Genomic DNA, 21,190 nt, shown 5'->3' with positions numbered 1-21,190 from the left:
CTGAAACAGACCCAGACAACAGTGTCAGTCTTGGTACTTGTGCTTCCAGCAACCTGGGGCTCCTGGAAACAGACCCCTGGCTCACGGTGAGGACCACCTTGGGCTGGGTTAGCATCCTTGAGGTAACCACTTTTTCTCTCAGAATCAAACATCCAGGCCATCAACATATGTTTATTGATTACATGCTAAGTGTTAGGTGCCCAGATGGCTGGGACCAGATACTCTAAGGACTAGATCAGTTTCTACGAGTCTCTGAAAGAAACAAATTTATCTTGTTAAAGAAGAAAGGGCAAATACTCCAAAATCCATCAATACTTCCTTTTGGCTTTACTGTCAGCATGTATTTAAAATCTTAGCATTTCATGTCAGCACCCTGGTCTAAGGTGCCATTAGTCTATACCTGGTTTGTTGTTATTATTGTTTAGTCTCTAAGTCGTGTGCGACCCCAGGGACTATAGCCCATCAGGCTGCTCTGTCCATGGGATTCTCCAGGCAAGAATACTGGAGTGGGTTGCCATTTCCTTCTCCAGGGGATCTTCCTGACCCAGGGATCAAACCCGTGTCTCCTGCACTGCAGGTGTATTCTTTACCACTGAGCCACCAGGGAAACCCTTATACTTGGTTACTATATTGCAGTAACTTCACTTCTTGAGCTAAAGTTAAGCCACTATTCTGAGATCCTGCAAACTGTGCCCAGGGCAGAAAGTGGCTGGAGCAGTGTCTGTCCTCAGCCCAGTTTAATGTCTGACATTTATCCTCAGATGCCACTAAGCAGGCTTGGTCTCTTAGCAGCCCTTTGACTATTAATATTTTAGCTCGAAGATTTTGGCATGTTTTTGGTTGCCCACCTCCCTCCCTCTTCCTCCTTACAATTGCATTTCCCCATGTGGATGGACATGGGTGTCCTATGTCAAGTTGGGGGATGGTGAGGAGGGGAAAAACCCCTCCTGCAAAGCCCATTAATGTAAATAAAGTGCAGCATGAGTGTTCCCCCATTCTTGGAAACTGGAAGAAGAAAGTACCATCTGGGGTGTGTTTATATATTGTGGAGGTCTGTGAGCAAATGCTAACTGATGGTTTTATCTTTGGCAGTTTGAGCAGATGGAGAAATGGCCCTGTCTCTGTGATGTCAGGGCCTTGTAGTGCTGGCCTCCAGTCAGGTCTTGGTTTTGCCATTTGCTGGTTGCGTGACACTGGATTAAGTTCCTAGCCTCACTGAAGCTCACATTCCTGGTCCTCCAGGAGAAACAACTGTCTTTATCTCATGTGATAATGAAATTAGATGACACATTTCTGTGTCTATAACTCAGTCTGGGATTCTGTAAGTGCAGACATAGTTTACAATGAACAACACAACGCTACGACAGCAAGGATGCTTATTCTCAATTGTAAATTTCTGAGGCTCCCGTTTACCTCATCGAAGTCAGCAATGATCTCATTCAGCAGGCGGAGGCATTCCACTCCTTGGTTGTTCATTTCGGTCTGAGAGTAAAAGTCTGCAAACCCCGGGATGGAGGCAAACATCACCCCAACTGCATCATAGGATTGAGAATACAGCTCCTGGACAGAGAGACACACAGAAGGAACCAGAAACAGTCCTCAGAGGTGAAGTTCTGTGGTGGTGCCCCTGCAGCCATGCACAGGTGCCCAGAGAGGGCAGAGAACGGCGCTCTGGCACCATCTCACCTTAGCATCGTCACCAAGAGGGCTGAGACCATTGAAAACTCATGGTCTCAATTTCGCTGACTTGAGCTTAACTGAAGCCTAAAAACTGACATAAAATGAGTATAATGATATAATATGCCATGTAAATGGGCATGAATGACAAATGCTTACTATAAAACTGTTTTTTTAATGACTAAACATTCACAATCTTCTTCTTTTTTTTTTTCTTTTTGGGTTGAATTTGTTTCCAAAACATTTTTAGTGTGTTATTCTAAGACCAATTGATAATTTTAAGTGGCAAAGCTATGGCTGATTCATGTTGACGTATGGCAAAAAGCTATCACAACATTGTAAAGTAATTACCTTCCAATTAAAATAAATTAAAAAAAAATAATGTTTGCTTTCTATTGTAAAAATACATTGTACTAATAGCCTGAATGAGGATTAAAAAAAAAAAAACTATGACGAGAAAAAGAGAAAATTGGTAAATCCATGGTCTCCAGCCTCAGCTGGGCCCAGATTTCTGCCTGCACCTCACTTTGTCCTTGGTCAGCTTCCTTTTCTGCTATTCTCAGTGGCCCTTCTCAGCTCTAATCGCTCTCCTTACCTTCACTCTCCACTTGATTCTTCTCAGTAGATGGCCTTGTCTGATATGCTATTGAGAACACTGAGGCTCTCACTTTCCTTACTCACACAATCATCTCTTTCATCTCTTCGGCTTCAACTCCAGACAATGCATCTTCCCTTCTCCTGCTGAATATCAATGCTTCTTCCTCATCTCTGGATCCCCCTCTCACTTCTTCAATCTCGTCCTACTATAGTGATCCCTTCCTTTCTTCTTTCTTTCTCTTCTCCCCTTCCACTTTCTCTAAGTGCCTCCGATAAGAAAAACCACAAGGTGCTCTGGATGCTGAAGACACTTGTAACTAACCATCTCCACCCTAATTTCTCAAACTAGCTATCTCTGGTGCCTGTGCCCATTCGCATGAAATGAATCTAGGGAAGGTCAGATTGCCAGCCAAAATGAGGACATCACTACACCAATCTCTGTCCAAGGCTTCCTGGGCATCCCTGGGAACTGGTGTGATCACACCCAAGTTCATAGGTCTCTCGACTTCCCTGTGCTAGTTATACCACATCTATTTTCCTTGTGCCTGGCCCCTTCAAGGATTTTTTTTTTGGCTTATCTACTATCTTCGGTGTTGGTGATTGTTATTATGGTTCTAACCTTGACCCCCTACAAGGTTCATAGTTTCCATAGTCACCTGGGCCATCCTGTTCACTCTCAACCTTTCACCAACACTCATGTGTGAGTCTCTAGAATCCCATTTGCAAGTCAGTTCTCTTTGGGCTTCAAGCTTCTCTGTTTCATGCTGGGTTGCCTTCACACTCCTCAAATTATAAGTGCTGCACCTGAGTGCATGTCCTCGCTACCTACACCTGTTCCGGTTTCTTCATTCGCTGACTCGGTTGGTAGCACCGGTATGGACAAGTCGTCAAAGTTAGAGACCCTCAGAGTCATCCTTGACCCTTTCTTCCCATCATATTCAGATCCAATACATTGCCAAGTCCAGGTGGGTTTCTTTTTGCTTCCAACATATTTTTTCTAATCCTCTCACTATTCCTTTCTATCAGGTCCTTCCTGTTTTCCTCCTTGACTATTCTTAAGATTTTTTTTAATATGGTCCAAGCTATACGGGTTTTTTTGGTTTGTTTGTTTTGCCTGCACTGCGCAGCATGTGGGACCTTAGTTCCCTGACCAGGGATCGAACCCACAACTTCTGCAATGGAAGGCAAAGTCTTAACCATTGGACCACTATGGAAGTCCCTTCCTTGACTATTAATTAATATGAGAACCTCTTCCTGGGTTCAGAACTGGTCTTATCTCATTCAAAGGCATCTCCCATATGGCAACCAGAGTGATATTTCAAAGATACAATACTGACCATGCCCTTCCCATTCTTAAAACCCTCCAACTGCCCTCAGGACGAAGTTGAAACACAGGAGCATGACCTATATTCACATATTCCTGCCCTCGCTTCCGCCCGTCTCTTCCGCTTCATGGCCTGCAATTTCCTATGTTGGACCTTGTGTTCCAGAAACAGGGAAGCATCTGTACTCCTGTATGCCCACGATAGCGGATGCAGTAGGCGCCTGGCCTGCATTCTCTCTTCCCAGGTTCTGCAGTCAGCCGGCCCTTGAGTTTCTTTGCATGGAGTTTTTTTCTGGCCACTAGAGGGCACTCTGCCCATGTGAGCTGCAGGCTAAAATCTCCAGGAAACTAGTGCCCGCCCCCTCCACTCCCTGCTCCCGCAAGGAACTGCTGTTAACAGATTCCGATGGACACCAGCATAGTCCTCCGCGCCCTCACCCTTTGGGCAGGAGAACGTTGAGGCGCGCTTTCTACGCCACTTGCCAGATTCTCCAGCGAGATTCAGCTCCAGCCACCCACAGAGCTAACCAGGCTGACAACGCCTCAAGACTGGGTTCCTGTCTTCTCCCTACATCCCTTCTTCCTCTCCTGTCTACCTGGGAGGGTTTCCTGGGACAACCTCCAAGCAAGATACTTGCACGCGAACCCTTGTCCCAAGGAATGTTTCTGGAAGAAGCCAAAGACACATCCTCTTCAATGCTTTCATTTTTACTGTCTGTCCCTTGATAGAATATGTCCCTCCTTCCCTGCAATGAGCCTCCCTAACCAGGCTAACTCTAGTTTTCTGCCTTCACTACCCACCTAGGTATCATATGTTCCTGCAAAACTTCCTGGACTCACCAATAGGGGTGGGAGGCTGACTTGGGCCGTGTGGGCACCTGCGCCTGCCGTGTGCATCGTCTTAATGTCCCTCTCTTCCTTTACCTGTGGACTCCACAAGGGCAGGGACTCCACGCTGTTCATCTCAGCGTGTTCAAATCATCCAATTAGTAGTTTTTGGATGCCTGCAATGTCATACATGCCCTATACAGGGTCTAAAGTGAAAGTGACGTCGCTCAGTTGTGTCTGACTCTTTGTGACCCCATGGACTGTACCAGGCTCCTCCGTCCGTGGAATTTTCCAGGCAAGAGTACTAGAGTGGACTGCCATTTCCTTCTCCAGGAGATCTTTCCGACCCAGGGATTGAACCCAGGTCCCTTAGCCTGTATAGGAAACGTTAAAGCTTTACAAAGCACTTTTGGATAGAATCCGATGCTTTAATCCTTGAACTAATCCTGTGAGAAGTAGGTACAATTTTTATACCCACTGTACAGATAAGGAAAATGAGACACGGATGACTTAAGACATTGGGATCATGCAGTTGGCAGCAGAAGAGCCAGAGTTAAAGACGTCCAGGGTCTTTCCCACTCAGCACACCTGGACTTGCCTTCTCTGCCTTTTACGTCCTTGGTCTGAGAAAGAGGTTGTCCCTGACCCATGATCAGTTGACTTGAGCTTTAAGAGTGGGTACGTCTGAATGGATGGTTTTGCTAACCTTCATTCAAAAGTGCAGAGGTGGCTGGTGACCAGCTGGATTGGGTTGGACTGGGGGGCAGTGCAGATTGTAGCCAAGTTGCATAGCCGTGGTACACAGCTTTCTGAGGCTGGGTCATTCACCTTGGCCTTGAACAATGGAGCGATACCGTAGGAGAAGCCTGGCTGCTTTATGGGTCGGAGAACCTGCATAAGCAAACCTACAGAACCGCATCCTCTGAATGGCTGGGATTCGGAGAGAAAGAAAATCTCTGTTTGCTCAGTTACCTGTTGTATTAGTTTGCTCAAGCTGCTGTAACAAAGTGCTGCAGCCCAAGCGGCTTAAACTACCGAAGTTTACCTTCTCACAGTGCTGAAGGCTAGAAGCTTAAGGTCAAGGTGTTGGCTGGGTTGGCTCCTTCTGAGACTGCTCTCCATTGGCTTACAGGTGGCTTCTTCTCCCTGGGTCTTCACGTGAGGTCTGTTACATGTGTATCAGTGGATATAAAAATTGTGTCCTAATTTCCTCCTCTTATAAAGACACCAGGCATTTTAGATGAGAACCCTACCCTCTCCCTTTAAAGACCCCCCTCTCCAAACACAGTCACATTCTGTGATCCTAGCGGGTAGCAAGGGGGTTCTGCACTACTGGGCTGGCCAAGTGGAAGGACAGAACTTCTTTGTCTTGGGCACAAACAAGTCCCAGAGGAAATGAGACAGACTGCGGGACTCATGAGCCGTTAGCACAGTAGTCCAACGACTCTGGCCTCCCCAGTCACATCCACTAGGGCGGGGAAGGTGGGATAGGTGATGATGAGACCCCGCCTCCATAGCACTGCCCCAGAGGGTGGAAGGTGTCACAGGAAGCTCTTTCCTCAGTGGGCCAAGTTGGGAACACGTGAAGAGAGGCGACGATGAGCCTGCAGACGTAGCCCTGTGGCCTCGGCCAGGGAGATCAGGTCTCTGCTTCAGGTCCCTCGGGGGTAGAGGAGATGCTCGCGTCTGATCTGCTGCCGCCCTGGTCTTCCCGAGATGCTCTGTGTGGCGCCCTTGATCCTCTGCGCCGCGGCCAGCAGCGGCTGTCTTCCCCTGGTGGCCTGGCTCCTGTCAAAATGCCCTCTCCTAGCGCTACGACTGTCACTGGTCCCAGGAACTGCTCTATCTGTTGACCCTTCAGGCGTGGGATGGTACCAGTTCCCAAGACGATTGACCCTATGAGGCTTTACCCACTTCTTTGTTCCTGTGGCTTCAACTAGGGACGCAACAGAAGAGAAAGGGCACATTCAAATTAAGATAATTCAAGGAGGGTAATTTACAAAGGGCTTCCCAGGTGAACAGTAAACAACCTGCCTACCAACGCACGAGATGTGGGTTCAACCCCTGGGTCAGGAAAATCTCCTGGAGGTGGGCATGGCAACCCACTCCAGTATTCTTGCCTGGAGAATCCCATGGACAGAGGAGCCTGGCAGGCTACAGTCCAGGGGGTTGCAAAGAGTTGAACATGACTTAGCAATTAAAGGACAACAATTTACAAAGGGCTTAACTAGGAAGATGAGGGTCAAGTACAAGTTTCCCCTAAGAAATCCCTCAGGAAAACAGGGCTCGTGGCAGTCGAGCTGCCGTCCTCCTGGGCTCAAAGGGATGAGAAGAGCCAGACACAAGGATGTTGATTTGACATCGGAGGTGGCCCAGCAGTGGCCTCGGGAGGAGCTGTCAGTTTCTGTGGGGGATGTAGGCAGCCTCAGATGGATCCCAAGGGAGGGAGCCAAAGGAATAATAATATACTGGCCTCATTCTCCTTCCCCTGCTCCTGGATCTCTGGCCCAGCGTCCCCAGTTGATAACCCTCATCTGGGTGTCAGAGGGCTTGCGAGGTCACTGCCGTGACCCAGGCAGGTAGCCCCTCCCTTTCCAAGTGAGCAGGGAGAAGGGGGTGGGGTGCTTGGAGGGGCTCATGGGAGAGCTCCAGACCCCTGCCCACACCTGTCCACACCTTTAGAGACATACTGTCACCTGACTCGCTCCAATCGACCGCACTGAGTGTGCCATCTGTTTCTTTCTATTTTGAGTTCTAAAAAGATAAAAACACTGAACACTGAGGAGGGATTGATGAGTATAGAAAGGCCATTATTGTTTCATTGTCACCCTCCTCTGGCTAGATGTACAGGTTTGGGCTTTGCAGAGGATTCGAGCACCTGCATGCTCCACCCTCTGCCCCCTACCCGGAAGCCAAGATGAAGATTTTGCCCAGGGAACCAAGTCTGGTTTTTCATTGGCTCAGGCCTGTCTGATCTAAAGCCCTGTGTGTCTTATACTAAGTGAAGTCACCTCTCTGCAGGGGAGAAACAGTGTCTGATACCTCCTGGCCTTGTAAGTATCCTCAGGTCTCAGCTCAAATGCCATGTGCTCAGAGAAAACTTCCAGGACCCTCCAGTGTAAATGCCCTCTTTTCACACGTGGTTTTCTCTTACTGGGGGATACCGAGGTGGCTCAGTGGTAAAGAATCTGCCTGCCAATTTAGGAGACGCGGGTTTGATTTCTGGGGTGGGAGATCCCCTGGAGGAAGAAACAGCAGCCTACTCCAGTATTCTTGCCTAGACAATCCCCTGGACAGAGGGGCCTGGCAGGCTATAGTCCAGGGGATCGCAAAGAGTCGGACATTACTTAGTGACTGAACAACAACAACAACAATTGTCTAACTCAGCTTCGTCCACCCTCATAGAACATGAACATTAATATATAACTCTGTTACATATTCATTCGTTTTAATGTCTGTTTTCCCAGAAAAACATGTGCCTCATATCAAGCAGGACTTCGTCTTCTTTGTTCTTCTTTGTTTGAACCCCAGGATCCAGAATAACATATGGCACATGGTTGACCCTCAAGAAATCCTTGGGGAATGAATGACGGAGTGAATAGGTGGGAGGTGGGGCTGGGAGTGGAAAAGAGTAATGATGACTCATATTTTCAGAATTAACAACAGCGAGAATCAGAGGGCTTGTAAAATGTGCCAGGCACCGCTTAAGCCCTTTATGCATAATAACTCACGTAAATGTTGTAACGTACAGTTGGGGGATACTGTTACTGTGGAGATGCGGAAAATGAGCTCTACAGAGGCTAGCCACTTGTTCACGGTCACAAAGTCATGAGAGGAGCCAGGACTGAAGTTCAGGCATCAGATTTTCAAATATACCAAATGGCTCTTCTACGCTGAGCCCTGCTTACAGCTGGCCACACTGGGCACTTCATGTGTTCTTCTTGCCCAATTTAATTCTCACAGCAGTTCAGCAAGGTTGGTATTATTTCCTCCTCAGCTGAATGACAGAATGGATTCAGAGAGGTTGCATAAGCTGCCCTGGGTCACACAGCTAGCTCAGGACAGAGGCGGCATTTGTGTGGCACGGGCTGTCCAGCACCTGAGACAACTGCCCTTGTCACTGTCTTTCAGAAGTTCCAACAGAGCCAGGATGAGCGAGCAGGTTTCCTGGGACTCAGCGAGCGCCTGCCTGACACTGCTGACCCGGCCCAGCTGGCCTGATCGGCAAGAGAGTCCCTGCCTGGCGTGCTGAGTGCTATTCTAAGCCGAAAGTCAAGCAGGATAGCAGAAGCTGCCAGGACCTCTGCGTGGCTGACACAGCCGGAACAGACTCGGACAGGATGTTCCCGAGGGCAAGGCTCTGTCAGCTGCCCTAGGCTTGGGTGGCTTGCGTCATTCCTTGCCACTGCTCCCCCGTCTCTGCCACTCAGGCCCTGACAGCAAAGTGCAGGAGAAAAAGCACAGCATTGGGCTTGGAGGTTGTGCACACCTGGGCTCGAATTCCAGCTCACCACACACTAGCTTTGTGACCTTGGGCAAATTCCTTTACTTCTCTGAGCCTCAGTTTTCTTCATCGATGAAATGAGGAGAATCATTCTTACTGCCTTGTTGCCCATATCTGTGAGCACTGCCCTCACCTCTGAAAGCTGGGACCCAAAGTCACAAATGTCCCCAAGCAGATATTCACAGGTTTCTATCACAGTCAGATTTGTAGCAAGAGAAGAAGCTAAAAATGCCTCTTAAGGAAACAGAGCATGAAATTGGGAATTCTTGCAGGCTATAGCTGTCCTGCCTCTGTCTGTCACCCCTTCACATGTTACACCACTCTGCCTGTGTCTCCTGCACACACACACATGCACAAGCATACACATACACACACACACACACACACACACACACAAACGCCAAGTTCTCCCACATATACGTTCATATTTCCAGACACACATCCCAATCTTTCCAGATACCTATGCAATATAAATCACGCCACATAGACATCTTCTATAACCACCACACACACGTGCACACTCCCTCATCTTGACAAACTTCTGGGGCACCACGGCAGCAGCACAGTAAGGGGTAACGTGGCACAGATGGAAGAAATTCGAGGGGCTGGAGCAGAGTCGTGGCTTTGCTAAAGTCAACAGAGGCACACCATGGACCTCTCTGAGCCCCAGTTTCCTCATCACGACAGTGGGGGTCACAGAACCCTCCTCTTCAGGTTGTGAATAGAATGAAATATTATTTTCATCAATTGCCTGTCTCAGCACCTGGCACACAGTAGGTGTTCAGTAAATGATACGGCAATATCACGTGAAGTCCTCCAGGCAAAGCAAAACTTTCTCTGTTTAAGCCTAGCCAGGTGCAAACTGTTTAAATATTTATAAAACCACAAATGAACTTGACAAGACTTTCTATTGAGAATGTCTTATCCATGTGATGAAGGCTGAGCCTGACCTTTGTTTTGCTCAGTGGGGGTTTGGCTAGAATAATCGCTGATGACCTGGGGTCTGGGCATCTCTGGTTGGTTTCCTTCCTTTCAGTATGAAGTCAGCCAGTGCATTCTTGTTCTTCCCCACTGGTTCCAAATAACTCATTGTTTTGGTGTCTTGATTGACAGGTGGCTTTCCTTTCATTTCTTTGTGGGTCTTCCCTCCAAGGGCTCCAGCGTTCCATCTGCTTCTTCCGGTGGTCGTGGTTGATGCTCAGCGACATTTCGCTTTCTTGGCTTCCTCAAGAAGCTCTTGCAACAAAGTCCCTGACCTTAGGGAGCTCTAAGGAAACCAGGCTTGAACCCAATTCCAGAGAACTCCATCTGTTCAGGGTGTTTGGTGCCTTAATCTGCATCCAACAGACTCTCAAGGGCGTGAGTTCTTCAAGGGCTGATTATTCAAGCAGCAGATGACTCATGCTCTTGGTTTCTCTCCCACTGGCCTTTTGCAGAGGCTCAGATGGGAAATAGACCTTGTAGGTCTCTCCTAAATTCTATCCTAAGGCAGGGGTCACAACCCCAAATGTTTTCAGAGGTCCAGCAGGTAACGTAAGTGTCAGAGTAGAGATGAATAAATTGGAGAGTCCATTCCATGTCTAAAGGCATCGACTCTACCAATTAAAACCAAAAAGCAAAACAGCTAACTGACCACTGTCCCAGCCCACTGGCTTGCTGGCCAGATTTGTCTCAGGATCAGCCAGTCTGTGATCTTTGCTCTATGAGTTTTTCATCCCCTGTTTGACTCAGTTTGAAACTCTCTAGTGGAAGGGTTGTCTTGGTCTGGTCTCCCCGACAACTGACCTTGCCTTTGTAGTGTCCTTGGCAAGGCCTTTCTTCTCGCCACTTAAAAAGTTTCAGCAAAGAACTCACCATTCTAGTTCGTCCACAAACCTTTAGCGAGCAAGACCACAGGGTGAGGGCACCAGGGCCCAAGGATCGGTGGTGACTAAGGCTGACGTTTTCCCTGCTCTTGTGGGTCTCACAGCCTGATGGCTCCATCACCATAGGGTTCCACATAGTGCTGAATACAGAGATATCCCCTGAGGGTGTCCACGGCCCTGGGTCTGCCCTCTGGAGTCTCACAGAGCAAGGTCAGTCCCTCTCATGCGATAACGCTTCAGGTCTTTAAAGGCATCTTTTATTTCCCTCGAGTTACTTTTTTCTAAGTGGTGAGAGGGTGAACCAAATGGCTTGATTTTTGTGTTGTTTTTTTTTTCTCTCCATTTCTTACCTTTCACATCCACTCCATTATCGAGTCCTGTTGACTCCAATCTGTAAAGGTACCTGGGATTCCTCCACTTCTATCTCACTGCGACATCTTAGGCCTCCCCATCAGACCCTTTCCTGATGACCTAACTAGTTTCTGGCTTTGTGACTCTCTTATCCACACTCTGTTGTTCCATGTCCAGTTCTAACTGTTGCTTCCTGACCTGCATATAGGTGTCTCAAGAGGCAGGTCAGGTGGTCTGGTATTCCCATCTCTTTCAGAATTTTCCAGTTTATTGTGATCCACACAGTCAAAGGCTTTGGCATAGTCAATAAAGCAGAAATAGATGATTTTTTGGAACTCTCTTCCTTTTTCCATGATCCAGTGGATGTTGGCAAGTCTTTCCTCTGGTTCCTTTGCCTTTTCTAAAACCAGCTTGAACATCTGGAAGTTCACAGTTCATGTATTGCCGAAGCCTGGCTTGGAGAATTTTGACCATTACTTTACTAGCGTGTGAGATGAATACAATTGTGCGGTAGTTTGAGCATTCTTTGGCATTGCCTTTCTTTGGGACTGGAATGAAAAATGACCTTTTCCAGTCCTGTGTCCACTGCTGAGTTTTCCAAATTTGCTGGCATATTGAGTGCAACACTTTCACAGCATCATCTTTCAGGATTTGAAATAGCTCAACTGGAATTCCATCACCTCCACTAGCTTTGTTCATAGTGATGCTTTCTAAGGCCCACTTGGCTTCATATTCCGGGATGTCTGGCTCTAGGTGAGTGATCACACCATCGTGATTATCTGGATCATGAAGATCTTTTTTTGTACAGTTCTTCTGTGTATTCTTGCCAGCTCTTCTTAATATCTTCTGCTTCTGTTAGGTCCATACCATTTCTGTCCTTTATTGAGCCCATCTTTGCATGGAATGTTCCCTTGGTGTCTCTAATTTTCTTGAAGAGATCTCTAGTCTTTCGCATTCTGTTGTTTTCCTCTATTTCTTTGCATTGATCGCTGAGGAAGGCTTTCCTATCTCTCCTTGCTATTCTTTGGAACTCTGCATTCAGATGCTTATATCTTTCCTTTTCTCCTTTGCTTTCTCCAAAATCACTGCAGATGGTGATTGGAGCCATGAAATTAAAAGACTCTTAGTCCTTGGAAGGAAAGTTACGACCAGTCTAGATAACATATTAAAAAGCAGAGACATACTTTGCCAACAAAGGTCTGTCTAGTCAAGGCTATGGTTTTTCCAGTGGTCATGTAGGGATGTGAAAGTTGGACTGTGAAGAAAGCTGAGTGCCTAAGAATTGATGCTTTTCAACTGTGGTGTTGGAGAAGACTCTTGAGAGTCCCTTGGACTGCAAGGAGATCCAACCAGTCCATTCTAAAGGAGATCAGTCCTGGGTGTTCTTTGGAAGGACTGATGCTAAAACTGAAACTCCAGTACTTTGGCCACCTCATGCGAAGAGCTGACTCATTGGAAAAGACTCTGATGGTGGGAGGGATTGGGGGCAGGAGGAGAAGGGGACAACAGAGGGTGAGATGGCTGGATGGCATCACTGCCTCGATGGACATGAGTTTGGGTGAATGCCGGGAGTTGGTGATAGACAGGGAGGCCTGGTGTGCTGCAATTCATGGGGTCACAAAGAGTTGGACACGACTGGGCGACTGAACTGAACTGAACTATCCACACTCTATTAGCATTTGGTCAGATTAGGTAACACTTTCCAAAGGCTCACACAGCACTCAAAAGGGTGCCCTGAACCCTACCATACTCCATGAGACCCAACTACCAGGCCCTGGCCCCAGACCTTCTCACATCACTCATCACTCTTCATCCTTGGAATGGGAAGTGTTCCAGACTCATGTCCCCCACACAACCCGGGCTTCCCATGTGGCTCAACTGGTAAAGAGTCTGCCTGCAGTGTGGGAGACCTGGGTTCGATCCGTGGGTTGGGAAGATCCCCTGGAGAAGGGAAAGGCTACCCACTTCAGTATTCTGGCCTGGAGGATTCCATGGACTGTATAGTCCATGGGGTTGCAAAGAGTCAGACATGACTGAGCGACTTTCACTTTCCCTTTCTTTCTTTCCACAACCTCAGAATGAGCCCTTATTTGGAAACGAGGTCTTTGCAAATGTGATTAAGCTAAGATGAGGTCATACTGGAGAGAGAGAGTCCTAAATCTAAGGACTGGTGTCCTCATATGAAAAGAGGACGCAGGCCCTTATAAGGAGGGGGAAGGTCCTGTGACTAAGGCAGAGACTAGACTGATGTGGCCACAAGCTAAGGAGTGCTTGAGGCCACCAGAAGCTGGAAGAGGAGGCAGAATTCTTCCTAGAGACTTCAGAGAGGGCATGGTCATGTTACTGCACTGATTTCAGATTTCTGGCTACCAGAACTGTGAGAGAAGACATTTCTGTTGCTTTAAGTCATGCAGTATTTATTATAACAGCCTTGGGGGACTGAGAGAATCCTCTAGCCCGACCTTCCTGTTCCACGGGCACCTCAAGCTCATCCTCACCTCGTCTCTGCTTGTGCTGTTCTCTCTCTCCTGAATTGCCCTGCCTCCTCCCCACTCTCTTAGCATGACTTGGTCCTTCCCATCACTCTGTTGCAGGCCAGGTGTGGGCATCTCCCCTGATCACACCTGCCCTTGCCAGCAGCTACTAGCAGGTAACCTTTGCTCACCCATCGGAGCAGCGCCGTCACAGTGTGCTTCTGTACTGGGCTGTTATCTCTCTGCCCCCATTTGAATATACGCTACATGATGGCAAGCCCTTGTCTAGGTAATCCCTCAGAAGCGTCCCAGGGCCTTTTAGATGTTTATTGCACAGTCTGTGCCTGAGAAATATTTTTTGAGTGTTTGTTGTGACTCGGACAACAGGAAGGTTTAGTTTGCTTTGCTCAGACAAGGCTGTCCTTTTGTAGTCAAAGGCTAAGGCTTACTTCACTTGCTGTAGTGTTCAGGCTTCATCCATGTTGCAGCATGTGTCAGAATTTACTTCCTTCCAAAGACTGAACAGCATTCCACTATATGTATTCACACAACATTCCACTGTACCTACAGACTCCGTTTCCCTTGTCCATTTATCTTTTGACGGAGTCTTGTATGATCCCAACATTCCGCTATTATAAATAATGTTGCTATGAATGTGACTGTGCAGCTGTCTTCTTGTGACTCTAGTTTCCATCCTGTTGGTTACTTAACCCCAAAGTGGAATTGTTGGAATTCTATGTATATATACACACACCTATGTAAAACTTTAAAATCCCAACTCAGTCTTGCACTAGCGAACTTATTACATGCATCTTACAGACGAGGTACCAGAAGCTGGGGAGGCCACATGCGTGTTTCAGAGTGCGGGGGAGTGGGCCTGGTCTCCAGGCGAGGACAGCGGGACCCTCCGAGCGCTTGGGGTCAGTGTGTCCGCAGCCCTCCCACGGCTGCCCGTCCTCGGGGGCCGGACAAGCCTGGGCTCACCTCATTGTCCCGGTCCTTCTCCAGGAAGTGGCGGGCCACGTGGCTGGGCAGGATGTTCCTCAGCATGTTCTCATTGTGCTCCCTCAGCTCCTTCATCTCGTTGATCTCCTCTTTGGCCTGGACTCGCCACAGGAAGTCCAGGCGGGCCGTGTACTCCAGCTGCGGTTCAGAGGACAGAAGGGAAGGAACGGGTTCAGACACACGTTTGTGGGAGGTGGACAGGGTTTCTCTGGAGCCCTCCACAGGTGAAACAGAGCCCAAGCTGAACATTTTGGGAGGCCTTTTGCCTGACACCAAGAGATCAGAAGATAAGTAGATTTTACAGGGCTGTGTACCTCCCCTTCCTAGCACTGGGGCACCTAGGATTTTGCCATTGATTCTTTCCTCCACTGTGCTTTGCAGGTGCTGTGAGGTCAAGGTTCTTCCCCCAGTTCAATATCACATCCTTACCATACAGCAATGTTCCTGGCACAGGGCTGGTGTTTCATTAATATTTCTTGACCCAACAAATAAATTACAGTAGTAAAACCAGCTAACACGTAGGCTGTGCTCATTAGATGGTGCCAGGAACTTTTCTAGGGAATATACATACATTAATGCCTTAAATATATACAACAAGGATGTCCTAGTGGCTCAGTGGTAAAGAATCCACCTGCAGTGCTGGAGACGTGGGTTCAATCCCTGGGTCAGGAATTATTTAGGAAGTTGTAGGTAGAACATATGAGTCACAGTAGGTATTTAATACCTATCAGTTCCCTCTTCTCCTAGAATCCTGTTTGATTTTTAATTTTTAAAAATTGTTACTCTTTCTTAAAAACTTTATCTTTTGTACTGTGGTATAGCTGATTAACAGTGTTTTGATAGTTTCAGGTGAACAGCAAAGGGACTCTGCCATACATATACATGTATCCACCCTTCGCCAACTTCTCTCCCATCTTAGCATTTCTTTTCATTGGAAAGAGGACAGTTTCCTTTTCTAAAAAATCTCAGAAATCATATTTATGAGGGCTTTTAGTAATGTCATTATTTCAAAGTCTTTAACTGGACTCAGAGAGAGAGGGAGAGGGTGGGATGATTTGGGAGAATGGCATTCTATCATGTATACTATCATGTAAGAATTGAATCGCCAGTCTATGTCTGATGCAGGATACAGCATGCTTGGGGCTGGTGCATGGGGATGACCCACAGAGATGTTATGGGGAGGGAGGTGGGAGGGGGTTTCATGTTTGGGAACATATGTAAGAATTAAAGATTTTAAAATTAAAAAAAAAAAACAAAAAAAATAAAAAAATAAAAAAAAAAATAAAAACTATTAGAATGGTTTTATCATAATGAATGAATTTCCTTGTTCACAAGATATTTGTATGCTTGATTTGAAAGAATGCAGTTCAACAAATACATTTTATATAAGTTACATTTTGTTTTTATGAGCATTTTAAACATTTTTTAAGTGTTTGAATGGTTTTACTCAAATAAAATCATGCTGGATTATTCCAGTTCTCTTTGGAAAAAAAAAAAAAAAAACAAAGTCTTTAACTGTTGAAATGAACAATATGTTGCACCATTAAACACATGGTTAGATGCCCTGAATTCAAGGGCTTAAAAAAATTCAGCTAGTTTTTTTCTTTGTCTTATGTGCAAGTCTCAGTGGATGACAAAAATATGAAAAGGCAGAGGTGCAAGGTTATTCTTTCAGCAGAATTTCTAATAGCAAAAGCTGGAAACAATCCAAGTGCTCATTTTGGTTGAATAAACTTATATACAGCTATAAAAAGAAGTGAAGAATATTTCTCTATATGTACTTTGATGGGTTGGTATCTAAGGCAGAGAAATACATGCACAGTTTGCCATTATCAATCTAAGGAAAGGGAATATCTATATATTTCTCTCTCCACATATATATATATTTCTTTATTTATTAAAAATCGAAGTACAAAAATACAAAAAATCATTGCAATGAGATGAGGAAGGTGGGATGAAGGAATAGGGATACATTTAAACTTTAAAAATTATATCTTGTTTTATAATCCTGACTTTTGAATCATGGAACTATTTTACTTAATTATGAAACTGGATGGAATTTTTAAAAGCTCAAACAAACAAGCAAACCTACAGGTATAACCACACAGACAGGAATTATTCCAAATATCTTTTAACACAATAATTTGCAGGCACATTCATAGAGAGAAATATTCTAAGGCTAAAAAGAGCTCAACAAAAATCTTCAAAGTGTTTACAACAATCACCTGGTAGGTGGTGGTATCTGTGGTATTATTGTTAGATTATTGTGGTTTTGGAAAAGACTCTTGAGAGTCCCTTGGACAGCAAGGAGATCAAACCAGTCAAGTACTAAAGGAAATTCCTGAATATTCATTGGAAGGACTGATGCTGAAGCTGAAGCTCCAATACTTTGGCCACCTGATGCAAAGAACTGCATCATCAGAAAAGACCCTGATGCTGAGAAAAATTGAAGGCAGGAGAAGAAGGGAACAAAAGAGGATAAGATGGCTGGATGGCATCACCAACTCGATGGACATGAGTTTGAGCAAGCTCAGGGTTGGTGATGGACAGGGAAGCCTGGTGTGCTGCAGTCCATGGGGTCGCAAAGAGTTGGACATGACAGCAACTGAACTGAATTGATTGTATCTGAGGGGCTTCCTTGGTGGCTCAGACAGTAAGGAATCTGCTTGCGATGTGGGAGACCTGGGTTCAGTCTCTGGGTTGGGAAGATTCCCTGGAGAATGGAGTGGCTACCCACTCCAGTATTCTTGCCTGGAGAATTCCATGGACAGAGGAATCTGGTGGGCCACAGTCCATGCGGCCACAAAGAGTTGGACATAACTGAGCGACTAATACTTTCACTTGCATTGTATCTGAGTTGCAAGATACAATGAATAATCCCTTTCAACTTTTTGTATTCTGATTTCCCTTCCCAAACCGTTTAGGAACTGGCTACATGAAAACAGTACCAAGGGTTTGTGTGCCCTCAAAATTCATATTTTGCAATCTTAACCCTCAAAGTGATGGTATTCAGAGGTGGGGCCTTTGGGAGGTGTTTAGGTCATGAGGTTTGAACTTTCATGAATGAGATCAAGGTCTATAAAAGAGATCCCAGAGATGTCCCTGTGCCTCCTGCCATGTGAGGATGTAGTGAGAAGCCTATGAACCAGGACGTGGGCCCTCCTCACCAGACACTGAAGCTGCCAGCACCTTGGTCTTGGACTTCCTATCCTCCCCTGGGAGAAATAAATTTCTGAGTTTATAAAAGAAAAAAGGAAAGAGTACCAAAGGAACTAACAAACATTGTTTATATGTTTTGTGCCAGGCTCTTAACACAGAATGATAATTAACACGGGCTGAGTCCTTGTCTTGAACTGGGCACTGTACTTAGCATTTCAAATATACTGAAAGTCTTTTAATTACACCATGGCTCAACAAAGCAGGTACTTTTTTATGCCCATTTTATAATTGAGGAAACGGAGGCACAGAAAGGTAAAGTCCGGTGCCCAAGGTTTCACAAACAGAGGCTGGGCTTTGAACTCAGGGCATTTGGACTCCAAGCTGTGGCTTTTAACCCCTGCACTCTACGAACATGACTTCATTCAGTGGTTCTCCAATTCTTGATAGATAACTATTAGACTTTTCCTTTTGCAGGTAAAGAAATGGCAGGTTTGGGAGGTTGAGCATCTCAAGGTCATCTGTTCTTCCAAGAGCCTCAGTTCAGTTCAGTTCAGTTCAGTAGCTCAGTCATGTCCAACTCTTTGCGACCCCATGAATCACAGCACGCCAGGTCTCCCTGTCCATCACCAACTCCCGGAGTTCACTCAAACTCATGTCCATCGAGTCAGTGATGCCATCCAGCCATCTCATCCTCTGTCGTCCCCTTTTCCTCCTGCCCCCAATCTCTCCCACCATCAGAGTCTTTTCCAATGAGTCAACTCTTCGCATGAGGTGGGCTAAGTACTGGAGTTTCAGCTTTAGCATCATTCCTTCCAAAGAACACCCAGGGCTGATCTCCTTTAGAAGGGACTGGTTGGATCTCCTAGCAGTCCAAGGGACTCTCAAGAGTCTTCTCCAACACCACAGTTCAAAAACATCAATTCTTCGGCGCTCAGCTTTCTTTACAGTCCAACTTTCACATCCATACATGACCACTGGAAAAACCATAGCCTTGACTAGATGGACCTTTGTTGGGATGCAAATTTAATAATTTGGTCCCAAGGCTTGGGTCTTTCTAAGCTGCACAATCCTAATGCCTATCTTTATCAGACCCGGAAATAAGTGACTAGAGACCTGACCTCATTAATCTCTATCTCTGTGAACAGGTGTGATGTCCTTTGCTCTGAAGGGAGAGCTGAGGCCAAGCCCAAACCTCAGGGCTGCAATGAATCAGGCACGAGGTGGGAGGCACCTGGCTGTCTGCTCTCTTCTGTCCAACATTCAGGATGTTCACCTGCCTCAGAGGAGGAGGAATTGGCGTATTGCTTTCACATATGTGCAGGATGAGAGTTCCCAATTATTCGGTTACATAACCGCCTCTGTCACTCTGGAGATGTACAATTACACATGCTCCCACTGGGATGCTGCTGTGTACCAGGCATCAGTGGGGATTATTCAGGCTTTAATAAAAATAGAGGGCCTCTGAGTCACCAGGGAACACAGTGGGAGCAGGAATGGATGGCCTTGATCCGGATGAACAGGACTCTGATGGGCGTCATGAAATGATGCTTGAGGTGATGCAGTTCTGCAGAAAGGTATCCTCTAACAGACAGGCAGCACCATGTGGTGGAGAGGGCGTGGACCAAGAAGTTGGAGCATTTGTATCCCTGTTTCTGTTTGGTTCTCCTTTGTGAGTTTGTGACCTCAAGTGACTTGAGTCTCTGCTGCTGCCTTGCGACCAGATGGATAATAACACTTTCTCTGTCTCAGACTCTTGCTTCTAAAGTAAAAATTAATAGCTCACGATGTTTGAGCACTTACTCCAAGTGCAAATCACTGGGAGAGGTGCATTATAATTATATTCTCATATAATACTACAAAAAAACCTACAAAAAACAATACTACAAATACTACAATATTACAGTTTTTTTAATACTACAAAAAAACAGAAACTGTTATTATCATACCCACTTTATAGGTGAGGAAATGGAGATACAGAAAGTTAGATAAATGACTGAATGTCCCTTATCTATTGAATGGCAGAGTTGGGATTTGAATAATATCTACCCCACTCCAAAGGGTACATCTGTAACTGCTACAGTTATGGGATGCAGCTATGTCATTTTAAAACCTTTTGAGGGACTTCTTGGTGGTCCATGGGTTAAGACTGCTTTCCAAAGCAAGGGGTGCAGGTTTAATCCCTGGTCGGGGAACTAAGATCCCACACGACTTGCAGCCAAAAAAACCAAAGCATGAAACAGAAACAGTATTGTAGCAAATTCAATAAAGACATTAAAAATTGTCCACATTAAAAAAAATCTCTTAAAAAACCCTTTGAAGGTTAAAAATAAAAAAGAAAATAATCAGATATCACTTAAGTACTCAGGCCCTCATTATTCACTTACTTGCTCTTACTTTACTCATATTCTTCATGAGATGAGGTTATCTGCTTTTGCAGGACAAATGGAGAACAGAATAAACTGAATCAGAATTTCAGAAGAGCTTTGAGGAGGCACTAAGAGGCACAGAGTAATCCTTAAGGCGACAGGGAAGATAGAAACAGCTTTCCTATTCTAAAATGAGGACCTCCCCTCTCCAATTCTGAACTTTCTCTTAGCCATTTCTGAGAATTCCTCACTTGTCAGTTTAAAACCCACGTGATGGAGTATACCTACACTTTTCTATAGGATTGCCTTGTCTGATTCTGTTTTCACAGCCCTCAAATGCCTTGTCATTTACATGTCAGATGAAGAATTTCTCCCCTGTAACCAGAAGCCATTAGGACGTGGAGGACATGATCCCAGTTCTCAGGGAAAACCAGAAAGACTTAAGTAGGGGGATACTGCCAGTGGCCAGACTTTGACCTTTGGCTTAATGTTCCAGCTGAAACTGAAAAGCGAGGTAAGGTCATATTGCAGGACTGAATGCCCTCGGTGTTGTGAAGACACACAGACAGTGCTTTTTGTTTTTCCCTCAATCGAGAAAGTGGAAAGGTGGGCTCTGGAGACAGATTTGGGGTTGAATTCTAGTTCTCTCACTTTCTAGCTCAGTAGCCTGACTTCCTTCATCTGTAAAACAGGATCCGTCGTAATGACCATTCAGGTTGTTGAGATGATTCGATAATACAGGTGAAGTGCCAGACACATAGTAGGAGGCTATGCATGTTAACTCTTGCCTTCTTTTCTTCGATTGCCAAGTTTAGTTTCATTGATTTTGTCCCCCTGAGTACATTTTACTATCAGGTTTCCCAGGTGGTTCAGTGGTGAATATACCTGCCAAGCAGGGGACACAGTTTCGATTGTTGGGTTGGGAAGATCCCCTGGCAACCTACTCCAGTCTTCTTGCCTGGGAAATCCATGGACAGAGGAGCCTGGTGGGCTACAGTCCATGGGGTTACAAAAGAGTCAGACATGACTTAGTGACTAAA

The 21,190-nt window shown here is 45.9% G+C and overlaps 1 protein-coding gene across 1 annotated transcript in view; it reads right to left on the bottom strand.

The window, feature by feature from the left end:
- Positions 1-21,190, bottom strand: part of ADCY8 (adenylate cyclase 8) — a 233,176-nt gene that overhangs the window by 4,282 nt on the left and 207,704 nt on the right. The window contains exons 14-15 of the mRNA XM_068983599.1: positions 14,605-14,763; positions 1,414-1,560 (exon numbers count right to left, since the gene is read on the bottom strand). Coding sequence (XP_068839700.1) covers positions 1,414-1,560; positions 14,605-14,763 — 306 coding nt within the window. The remainder of the gene's footprint in view (positions 1-1,413; positions 1,561-14,604; positions 14,764-21,190) is intronic.

The sequence above is a fragment of the Capricornis sumatraensis genome, chromosome 11 (assembly GCF_032405125.1).
Source record: "Capricornis sumatraensis isolate serow.1 chromosome 11, serow.2, whole genome shotgun sequence".
In the NCBI taxonomy this organism is placed as follows: domain Eukaryota; kingdom Metazoa; phylum Chordata; class Mammalia; order Artiodactyla; family Bovidae; genus Capricornis; species Capricornis sumatraensis.
This window is presented reverse-complemented; position numbering and strand designations above follow the sequence as displayed.